The sequence below is a fragment of the Scomber japonicus genome, chromosome 7, assembly GCF_027409825.1.
Source record: "Scomber japonicus isolate fScoJap1 chromosome 7, fScoJap1.pri, whole genome shotgun sequence".
Taxonomy (NCBI): Eukaryota; Metazoa; Chordata; class Actinopteri; order Scombriformes; family Scombridae; genus Scomber; species Scomber japonicus.
The window spans coordinates 33,487,099-33,499,599 of record NC_070584.1 but is presented as its reverse complement, the minus strand read 5'-3'; the positions used below and the strand labels follow the sequence as shown (position 1 = coordinate 33,499,599).

The 12,501-nt window shown below is 37.9% G+C and overlaps 1 protein-coding gene across 1 annotated transcript in view; it reads right to left on the bottom strand.

Moving 5' to 3' along the window:
• The window catches only part of LOC128362340 (uncharacterized), a 106,346-nt gene that overhangs the window by 58,153 nt on the left and 35,692 nt on the right, over nt 1-12,501 (bottom strand). Inside the window, exon 8 of the mRNA XM_053323082.1 lies at nt 11,705-11,878. Within this exon, the coding sequence (XP_053179057.1) occupies nt 11,705-11,878 (174 nt within the window). The remainder of the gene's footprint in view (nt 1-11,704; nt 11,879-12,501) is intronic.

The following is a 12,501-nucleotide window of genomic DNA, read 5'->3' as shown; positions in this document are numbered from 1 at the left end:
TTCGGCAAAGACAAAAAGCTGCTGGCTGCAGATTATTTCCAGAGAGCCATCAGGATGCAGCCAGACATGGTGGAGTGGCACACTAGTCATGTGATAGGGTTAGTGAAGGCTTATAAGTACAGTGACAAATCAGTGGAGGGAGACATCACTCAGCAAATGAGAATGGCCAAGGAACAGGATCCAGAGAATCTGTACCTTGCTGCTCTCGACCTTGAGCAGCGTGCTAGGAAAGGAGAAGAAATTGAAGATGAAGCACGTGAGTTAGCCAGAAAGGTTTTGGAGAATCCTGTCAGCAGCTACAGTGGTATCAAAGTGTTATTAGGGGTTTACAAAAAACTATTATCTGTTGATGAAGCTATTGCTCTGGCAGAGGAGGCTCTGGCAAAACATCCAGATCAACGCTACCTGAAGAGGTGTGCTGCTCTCTGCTACAGATGGAGGATAGTTTTTCTCCACGACAAAGCAAAGCAAAGTACAATACACAGAGCAATCAGTCTCCACAAAGAAGTGATTTCTCTTTATCCTCATTCACCACTTATAAAAATAACCCTCGCTAATATATACGCAAAGTCAAATCAGGGCCTTGTTAAAGCTGAGCAGATTTACCAGGAACTGCTAGAAAAGGCTCTGGAACCTGTAGACAAACAAATGATTTACAACTACTACGCAAAATACTTAAATCATGCTCTAAAAGAGTATAACAGGTCGATAGAATATCACATGAAGGCAGCAGAGATACAACAACAGTCCTACTATCGAGATGACAGCATCAAAGTTCTGAGAACGATTAAAGAAAAAAACAGAAGCCCAAGGTGTAGAGATATAGAGGAGTTACTGGCCAAACTGGAAGTTCAGACATCGTAAATCCAGGTGAAAGTGTAGGCATTATATAACCTAAGTTAAAACCCTTTACTTATTCATCTTTATGATTTTATACACATTATGAAAACTTGCGTAAAGAATTTGTGGAGAGATTAACAGAGATCAAATGGTCAGTGGTTCAAATATATGTTACGAATACATTAGAGTGATTAAGTGTGATAAAGATAAATCATTAGCTTAATCACAATTCTTAGTCTTCAATAATATTTTTTACTGAATGAAACGACAAGACCAAAATAACACAGAGAAGTAAACACCTGAATACAGAAAAAGTAGAAAAAAGTTTAGAGACAAGTTGTTTAAATTAATTCATTGATGGTTTCAAAGTTGTAGATAGTTTAGTTTAGTTGTACTAATGGAAGACAAAGGCTGCTGTAGAGAAGAAAAAACACATTTAAAACTGTCTTAAAAACTATAAATGTCACTATAAAATGATCAGCAGTAATAATATATATCTGATTACGTTATAATGCTGATTTTGATCACATATTGTATAACCTCATATCACCAAGGTGCTACCTAGATACTACTGTATATTCCTGGTTTGTTAATTTTTCTTTCCTGACGCCGTTTGAAATTCATATCATAAGAGCATAATGCACTGTATATGAAATTGGCTTTACTATAAGCTTCATAGTAGTAAAAAGTAAAACCATCTAATAGAAAATGTAACGATTAATATGATGTATGACCTGAATATCATCACTGTATTGTGTGTAGAAACGTGTACACTATACTGATGCTATGAAATAAAGAATATTAGATACTCTAAAAGTTTGTTTTATTGGTAATTTACAATAAATGTGCAATTTTGCATCACTGCAAACAAAACAATGATGGACGTCAAACTGCAACTATGAAAAGAAATGATCATTGAAGACAATTCCCCGTCTTAAATCAACAGTCAGAAGCTCAAATGAACATTGAACCTGTTTTTCTTGCTGTAATGATTCCTCCTGTTCATACTGACCATTATTAGATCCTTCATGATGCACTTACAATGGAAGTGATAGATACAAATATATATACAAATATAGAAAACAAACACTAAAGGAGAGGTTCACAATTTTTTAAAGTCTATTTTAAAACAACAACCAGAAGCCCAAATGAACATTGAAACCTGGTTTTCTTGCTGTAACCGTTCCCAGTCTGAGTTAGTCATATCAAGTGATATATGACACATTTACAGTCTTTTTAGCATCAAATTCTTCTTACATCACTGGATTTTAAATGTGTATAAAATGATGCTCATGACATTGTTAACATCTCCATCTGATAGAAAGCTGCTGCCATGAACATCTGGTTAGACTGGAATATTTCAGTTATTCATATTACTGTTTATAGCAAGTAGATATAAAATAAACATGTTAAATTGTCAAACGATGCAACAATGCTTTTAAAAGTTGATGGAAGATGAGTATTCATCAGTGTGAGTTAGTCATATCAAGTGATATCTGACACATTTACAGTCTTTTTAGCATCAGATCTCTTCTTAGTGTTTCCTGTTGAGCTGTGGTGGAAGTATAGTAACAAAAAGACTTTGCTACTAAAAACACTGTAACGTTGAAACATAGAAGATAAAGACTCATTTACTGTCCTCCTTTCTTTCTGTCTTTCCTCTTCTTCCTCCCTTTTCTGTCTTTCTTTCCTCCTACTTGTTCTTTCTTTCTACTTGTTCTTTATTTCTTTCTTTCCACACCTTCCTCCTCTTTGGTCTTTCTTTCCTCATCTTCCTCCTCCTTGGTCTTTCTTCCTCTTCTTCCTCCCTTTTCTTTCTTTCTTTCTTTCTTTCTTTCTTTCTCTCTCTCTCTCCGGACATGTGGTTGATCTGAAGCTTCATATTAGCTTCACCTCACCTTTCTAATTTAAATCCATGTTTCCACAGAAGGAGGACTGTGGCGTTATTCCTCCATCACTTCCATTGTAAACATTATGAAGGATCTAATGGTCAGTATGAACAGGAGGAATCATTACAGCACGAAAAACACATTCATGTTCCTTTAGGCTCCTGACTGTTGGTTTAAGACTTTAAAAAAAAAACAGTGAAACCGTCCTTTAAAAGGTTAATCTGATGAGTCCAGATTTTTATTCGGGCAGTGAGTTTCTATTGCTGGCAAACGACATTTCGCGTCGCCCCGCCTCCAGAAGGATCAACATCTCAGCGGACACAGGAAAGCAGAAGTTGGGAAATAGTTACTGATTTTACAACAGCGAACCTAAAAGCTGCTTCAGAGTAATATTAACAGAACTACCGACAGCAGGAAACAGCAGGATAATGAGGTGAGTAGCTGCTACAGTTCAAATAATATATAAAAATGTCAGAGCCAAAAATATTAACATTATAACTCTTACAAGTTAATGACGACGTTTTTATTAACAGTCAGTGCTGCAGGCTCCTTCCTTACGTTCCGTTATCTTGTTCCATTCCTCATTTATTTCTTTTGCCTTAAGTTTGATTCCTGTTATTAAATTGTACGTCTCTTGCTTCCTTTCTGTCTTTCGTATTACTTTCAACCAGGACCAGGACCAGGTCATAAGTCATGCGCTGCAAATCCACCACACCCAAATATATTTTTGACAAGTCTGTACAATATATATTATCACTACGGATTTGCATATCACTATTATAACTGCTTAGTTTCTTTCAGTCCGTTTTATCACGCTTCCCCCCTTTATTGTCTAAAATTATGTTTTAAGTTCTGTAAAAAGTATCAGACATCCATTAAGACCCACCATGTGTATTTAGGTCTAATAATGTTTTAATAAGATCTTCCTCAGTAAATACAGCTCTGCTCTCAGACATATTTCATCCTTTCCTTCCTAGTTTCGTCTTCTCTCTTTATTTGATCCTAACCGTCTTTGAGCTGACGCTGATTCACTCATTTCTTATTACCTTCCTGTCCATTTAATGCTCCTTGCTCCATTCTGCTTTCCCTCCCTACACGTGTAGATGAGCTTTCTGTCGTAAGAAGACAGGACTGGAGACTCCGCTGAGTTTTTTGTCTTCTTTATTGATGTGTGGGTGATGTTCAACAGAAGAAAATTGAGGGGAAACAATATAAAAATCTGCTTATTGATCAGTAATGACTGGCAACTTATCAAAATATTAATAAATCCTACCACAGCTTTGGTTATGGAGATTACATTAACATAACCAAAGTGGACTAAGTATCAAATAAGCATTTAAATAATTATATCCAACCAAACCTACAATGACATAAACCCTCCAGTTTCAGTACTCTCACCAAACAAAGCTTTAACAGGGTAATCTCACTGAGTAAACCAACAGTGACACCTAGTGGACTTAAATTGACATCGCAGCTGAACACAGATGAATATGCACTTCATCAATAACACTAAATTAACTAAAATACCATACCTATCATTAACTACACAAATAACTGTACCCTCCTGTCAATAGCAATATAAACTGAATATCTACTGTGTAAAGTAAAGTATTAATGAACAAAAGAAAAGACAAGCAAAGAGGAATCTATGATGTGGGATGATTATTACCATATTCACAAAGTTCTGTTTATATGACAGATAAACACTACTTAGAGAAGGTTAAAAACACACACCACTATCTGGTTGACGCATGGTCACTCAAACATAAACTCAGAGCATATCATATACTGATAATGTGTTTTAATATTAGTTGTTTTTATTCTCTATCAGTGCTGCTGAGAGTCAGTCATCACTGGAGGACAAACTGAAGGCCCTGCAGTGCCACTTCACCTGGGACATCGACGTCAGCAGGTATAAACTGTTAAGTCTTGAGGAGAAGCTGGAGGACATCGGCACAGAGGAGGGAAACAGCTGGCTGGGTCACATTTACAACCTGCAGGGATACATTCACTACCAGCTGAAATTGAAAAAAGACGCCCTATGTTTCCTCGAAAAGGCCACAGAGGCCTTCCGCCAGTCGAGAAAGGTCTCAGATGAAGGTCCCTGGTTGTTGATGAACTACGGGAACCTGGCTTGGCTGCACCACAAGCTGGGAGAACAAGCAGAGAGTCAGACTTACCTGTCAAAGGTCGACACCCTGCTGAAAGAATACCCATCTCCATCCCAGGATGAGCTCCATCCAGAGATCTACGCTGAAAAAGCCTGGACCCTGATGAAGTTCGGCAAAGACAAAAAGGTGCTGGTTGCAGATTATTTCCAGAGAGCCATCAGGATGCAGCCAGACATGGTGGAGTGGCACACCAGCTATGTGATAGCGTTAGTGAATAGGCACAGCAACAAACCACTGGAGGAAGAGAACCTGGAGAAAATGAGAATGGCCAAAGAACAGGATCCAGAGAATTTGTACCTTGCTGCTCTTGAGCTTGAGCAGCGTGCTATAAAAAAGGAAAGAATAGAAGATGAAGCACGTGAGTTAGCCAGAAAGGTTTTGGAGAATCCTGTCAGCAGCTACAGTGGTTTGAAAGCATTATTATGGGTTTACAAAAACTATGTATCTGTTGATGAAGCTATTGATTTGGCAGAGGAGGCTCTGGAGAAACATCCAGATGAACGTTTCCTGAAGAGGTGTGCTGCTCTCTGCTACAAATGGAGGATAGTTTTTCACAACGACAGTCACATAAAGCAAAACACAATAGACAGAGCAATCAGTCTCCACAAAGAAGTGATTTCGCTTTATCCACATTCTGCAGTTCTGATGAAAGTAATCCTTGCTAATGTATACACAAAGTCAAATCAGGGCCTTGCTACAGCTGAGCAGATTTACCAGGAACTGCTAAGAATGAATCTGAAACCTGAAGAAAGACAGATGTTTTACAACTACTATGCAAAATATTTAAATTTTGATAAAAAAGATAGCCGCAGATCAATAAAATATCACATGAAGGCGGCAGAGATACCGCAACAATCCTACTATCAAGAGAACAGCATCAATGTTCTGAAGTGGATTAGAGGAAGAAAGAGGGGCCGGAATTGGAGAGATATAGAGAGGTTCCTGGCCGAGCTGGACCTTTAGAAAATCCTAAATCTTGTAGAAGATCCAGGGACTCATTACATAAAAATATCTATATACTCATCATTTACGATTTGAGACAGCAGGTCTAACAGGACTGATTAATGACGCCAAAAAAGTTGACAATTTTTAACTATATACAAATGAGAGCTGAATTCGCCTTTGAGCTTTGTAATTATTTGCAGAAGAAGAACTTAGTGAAGAAAAACGTAGTGGGACAGGAAGTATGAGGCTGCGGGACCGAATGAAAAGTTCAAACCTCACCTGGTCAATCAGTGTGTGGAGTGAAATGTGAATAAAGGATTGTCTGTTTTATTTAAAAATAAAAGCACAAATCACTTTGTTCACATGGGACTGCAGACATCAGCTCACAATTAATCCACACAATTTTTTTATACTTTTTAGATTGACTGTTGCTGTTAAACTAATAGATTCGGAAAGTGTGACCCTCTAATCAGTATTCACTAACAAAGACCACGCCAACCAAGATATGAGTTTAAGTATTTTATTATGTGGAAGGAAAAAGGGTTGAGGGATAGGGAAGAAGGGATGAGGGGTGAGGGATGAGGGGTAGGGATGAGGGTTGAGGGTAGATGGGTAGGGATGAGGGGTGAGGGTCGAAGGGTAGGGATGAGGGGTGAGGGTCGAGTGGATGTAGGGGTGAGGGTCGAGGGGTCGTAGGGTTGGGAGGGAGAAGTGATCAAAAAGCACTATTTGCATACAGCAGGTCTAGATTGTACCCTGTAATATAATTCAGACACCCAACATTACCCCATGAGCAAGCACTTATACTCATTGATAAACATGGTGTTTTCTATATAACTGGTGTGGTTAGTTTGTCTTTGAGGTTTATGAAATTTGCTTTGCTGTAAGCTTTGTAGTAGAATGTATTGGAAATGTGTAATGATCAATATTACTTATTACCTGAATATAAATCATAAAGTGGAATTTATTGAGTGGTTAGAAACTTGTACATGGTTCTAAAACTATTAAATAAATACTATAAAATCTTCTTTAAGTTTGTTTTGGTGTTTAATTTACAAAATGGAGGATAGTTTTTCACAACAACAGTCACATAAAGCAAAACACAATAGACAGAGCAATCAGTCTCCACAAAGAAGTGATTTCGCTTTACCCACATGCAGCACTTCTGATGAAAATATCCCTCGCTAATGTATACGCAAAGTCAAATCAGGGCCTTGCTACAGCTGAGCAGATTTACCAGGAGCTGCTAGAAATGGATCTGAAACCTGTAGAAAAACAGATGGTTTACAACAACTATGCAAAATATTTAAAATGTTAATAAATATTATTATAATATATTTTAATAATAATATTTAAATTTTGATAAAAAAGATAGCCGCAGATCGATAGAATATCACAAGAAAGTGGCAGCGATACCGAAACAATTACCGAAACTACTATCGAGAGAACAGTGTCAAACTTCTGGAGAAGACTGAGGGAAGAAAAAGGACTCGGATCCAAGAACGAGCCGATGAGTTTCTGGCCGTCCTGGGAATTGAGCATTCCTAAATTAGAAAGTTTCGGTACTCCATTACCTAAAAAATCTGTATGTTCATCGTTCTGATGTAAAATGTAAAATCTAATATTAATTCGTTTTGGTGTTTAATTTACAATATGTACATGTTCTGAAAACAGAATAAGAAGTGGTGACTTGACGTGAAATGAATAGTTGAGACTGGCCACTGCTCGGCCATGTCTTATCCCCTCTCAGCAAATCATTACAGTGACTCGTTTACAAGCCTGTTGGCTGTTTGCTCTCAGCTATGAATTAGCAGTTAGCTTGCGATTAGCATCTAATGTTGCAAATTCACATTTACACATACACCAGCAAACTCTTTTTACAACACAAGCACAATCACATATCAATATATGTGCTCACCTAGCAGGAAAACAGCATAAGAACGAAGTGGTGACTTGATGTGAAGGATGAATAGTAGAGACTGGCTACTGTTCAGCCATGTCTTATCCCCTTCTCAGCATTATTCAAGTGGAAACCCGCGAATTCTCCTGCTCTGAGGTCACTGCTCTACAGCCGTAAAGCAGAATTTACTCTTAAGGAGACAGTGTGCCTATTGACGCTGAATAACAGACTGGCTGGATAACCATTGGGTTACAGTAACAGGCATAGAGGTAACAGGCAGGTTCTTCTTCTTCTTCTGTTGTTTAATGGCGGTTGGCAAACAACGAATTGGTACATTACCGCCACCTACTGGTATGGAGTGTGGATCAAAATGGCCATAACACCCTCACAAAATAACTAAATAAATACTACAAGAAAAAGAAAATAAATAAACAATTAAATAATATATTAAACAAACAAACAAAACAAAAAACAACGAACTTATATCCTCCCCATTACACCACTCACTCTAATAAACTCTAACATCTAGCAGGCAGGGAGCTCCTGGTCTGCAAAATGAGGCTGTTCTGGAGTTGCATTCTTTTTAACGGCCAGCAGGGGGAGACGCCACTTGCTGCAACATCTGATCTATGAGAAAACGTCTCACTTGATTAAATATCTCAGTGAACATTTTCATTATAAGTATATAGTCTCACTTGCTATTTAGCAGTCTTCTTTAATACAGCACGATGTTCATTATGTAAATTATGGTCCCATTTAAAGTAAAATAGATAATAAAGAAAGGTATGCTTTACGTTGCTACCATGGTGACAATGTTGTTTACGTCATGTATAGACGTGTAACTCAAGATTAGATTCACACAGTGTAGATGTAACTGCCACTACTTCACAGTGTGTTTGCAGTTCATGAAAGTTAATTGTCACATTTTGGTCACCTGTAAAAAAAGTCACAGTTCACTTTTTCTGGTAAGTACATCGTCGTTTGTCTTATCACAGTTAACAGTTAGCCATAGACTGTAAATGGACCGTGCTAACCAAACTAGAAGCTAGTGCTAAGGTAAACTACGCCCGGCTGGCACCACGTAAACAGCTTATATGCTCTCTCTGGAAACAGGAGAAATAAATGAGACAGGGCAAACTCTGTGTCCATTTTTCATCTCGCTCAGCAGAAAGAGGGAGAGGATTTATTAGAACATTCACAATTTAAATCGTCCTCTGTTACGAACACTCAAGGTTCTCTTTGAAATAAACACAACTTCAAAATAAAATACAATTTGTCTTTTCTCATCTTTCAGCAAACACTGTTGGAGTGGGTGGAAGAAGTGAGGACGATCAAAATACTCCATTAGCAGTATCATGCGTCAAAATAATAAATCAAGATGTAGTAGGCCTACATGAATTGTTGTTTATTAACTCAAGGTTAGCCAGTCAGGGAAAAAAAACTTGACGTTCATGTGGGTTCCAGCTCAGGGATACTTTACTACGTGCAAGTAGTTATAAGAATGAAAAAACAACAGCACAGCATTTTTATTTTAAAATGTGTCTTAATAACTTGATCTTCACCTGCTGTCACATTCAATTTAATGCCAATGAGAACTGGGATGTTCCTATGGTGACAGCTCTCTATAAACGGCTCTGGTGGCAGCGATACCACAGCGCCATCTAGCGGCGGTTGTCGGAAAGAGTTTCGTCTCTTGTGTTTCATGTTACATGTATTAGTCACTATGATGTGTTCATGTAAGAGTGGTTTCATCAAAATTATCTGCAGGTTTTGTGTCGCTAACTTTGTGACATTTGTTTGTTTTATTTTGTTAAATTTTTTTGCACAAAAATGACACCAGAAAAAAGATAATGACATATAATATAAAGTGCAGGGAGAGGCAGAAAACAAATGGGCTTATTTAAAGCCTCCTCCTAAAAATGTTAAAAGAAAATACACAATATTACAGAAGACAATATGACTACATAGAACAAACCAAATATATTTCAACATATATATAATAACAATGAAAAAAAAAACAAACTGAAAAATAAGATTGAGTGTATGTGCATGTGTCTGCGAGGGTTACATTGGTCTCAGTATCTGTACATCATACATGAAACTGACAAAACACATTGAGAAAACAGTTACAAAACTTTATAACATTTATAACTTTTTTAAAGATGGGTTAGAACAGTTTCTTCTCAGGAGGGAAAAGCTATTCCATAATTGGTACCCCTAAATCTTAACGAAAACTGACCTCTGCTAGTAAAAACTGGGAGATTTGATGATGATTGATAAGTTAAGTATAAATGAACCTGTGAATTTGCATTATAGTAAAACTGAAACTGCTCAGGAATATTGAGCTGGAGATGAGTTGGACAGTGGAGGAGATGAATTTTCTTTCTTTTATTGAAGTTGTGTCAATTTTTTCATCACTATCGCTGTGTGCAGTGTTGTACAATACATGCAAGATGCTGCACTAATGTAGAAAACAAGATGTAAAGGATGTGATTGGATAGGGCTGAGTCACATGATCTCACCTACAAGTTTAAATTGCATAGTTATTATTAAAGACACCTGATTGGTTTAAATGCATATAAAAGCTACATACCTATATTTTAAAATATTTACATATACAGACACTGACGTGTAATCTGGAGCCATGAAAAGTGTTTAAAAGTAATTAATCAAATCTTTCAAATAAAAAAAAACCCTGAAAAAATCTGGTCCCATATTTATGAGGCTCATGACATCTGTTTGTTTTTTCATCTTCATCAACAAATGTCAACTTCAGCAAAATCCAGAGATGTTCAGTTTGTGGTCAGTTAAGATACTTAAGTGAAGACGACAATATCCAGATTCAGACTCTGGTCCAGATGGATCATCAGGATCCAGCTGATCCTCTCTCAACACTCCTGGATGTTCACTCACACTCTTGACAGAGATCAATGCCCCTTCTTCCATCTGATGAGAGAAGAAGAAAGAAGAGAGGAGATAAATGAGTGTTTAGTGAGACTCACTTCATCAGCTGTCAGTCAGTGATGCAGCACATCCAGTATAAAGAGCAGCAGGGACTTCAGTCCTGTTCAGACCAGAAGTGGAACAGCTGTGCAGCGTAGCTTGCTTCCTTTCAGCTCTCATGTTAACGTGTTGGAGTGAACACACTGAGCTCCAAGCTCACACACCTGCACACACTTTTACTATCAAGTCTGCTTTCTCTGCAGATTTCACTGAAGTGCACAGAGGAAATAAAGTGCTGAGAGTCATGAACACATCATTACTGCAGAAACAGAGACATTCACTCATCAGTTTACTGATGGATTTACTGCTGATACATGTCAACTCTTATCAAAGTTTAAAGCTACAGAGTCTCTGTGGGATTTGAAGATGTTCCCTGCTGTTAAATCATCACATGACAATCAGTCAGAGCTCTCCCTGGACTTCAGCAGAGGTTCTGGTCTGTATAAAGACCACATGGTTACTAAACATAATGATGCTTGTGTGAAATCAGAGCCAGTGATTTGCAGGCTGCAGTCAGACTGATCTTAGAGCTCTGACAAAGATGAACTGATCAATAGTTTAGTGTTGAAATGAAAGAACAAACACTTAGAGATCAGATTTGATGGTCTGAGTTTGATGATGAGTATCACTGTCTCTATACATCTTGTAAGGCTGTCAGCTGTAATCCAGCTTTATTTCCTGCAGACATCAACACAACAACAGTCGTCTTCACATCAACTCAAACACATCATCACAACAAACTTCTGGCTCATCTGATTGGCTGGCTGACTGTTCTCTCTCTCTCTCTCTGTCCAATCCTGAAGCCTGTCACCATTCTCCTCTCACAGCTTCACTGACGAAAGCAGCACTGAGAAGGTTGGAGCTTCACCAGGAAATACTGGATCTTTACTTTCATACTGACTGTGTTTAATACTAAACTGCTGAAACCAGCACAGACTGACTCCAACTCTACTCACATCAGAGTCTCCAGTCTGCAGTCTGGACTCTGCTGAAGATCAGACAGCTGCTTCACATCTGAATCCTTCAGGTTGTTTTCTCTCAGATCCAGCACTCTCAGATGGGAGGGGTTGGACATCAGAGCTGAGGCCAGATAATCACAGCTGATCTTTGACAACCTGCAGCTCACCAATCTGAATAAATAATAATAATGTTAGTTGAATAAGAAAAAAATCATGCTTGAAATCATTAAATATTTCATTATCTGCTCAGAGCTGAAGAAGTTTTAAATGTAGAAGAGGTTAGGAAATGTAATCTCCAAACAGCTGAACCCAACAGGATGAAGGTTAAAAACTGTTGAATACAAACATTGAAAAGGAGATTCTAACATTCAGAACCATATTCATGTGTGTGGCAGTAATCAGTCCTCCTGTCCATACTGACTGTGAAGTGGTCTCTTCCTAACACAGCTACACTGTAGGAAATGACTTCATACGTTCAGTTGAAGCTAATATGAGGCTTTGACAGTCTGGTAGACTCACACTTGATGTGTCTGACTCAAAGTTTCAGAATATTTAGAACTAAATTCCCTCTTTGAGTTTGGATCCCTCCACTGCAGCTCAGCAAGGAAACACTGAAGAAACACAAACATACTTACTTGATATGTGGAACTCAGACTGCTGAAGCCTCATATTAGTTTAAACTCTGGAAGTCATTTTTACTCACAACAAGACTGTGGATTTTAAATTCCTGACATTTAACAACTACAGATTTGAGTTCAACCAATCCTGAAAATTAAAAAAAAACTAGCAAAGTT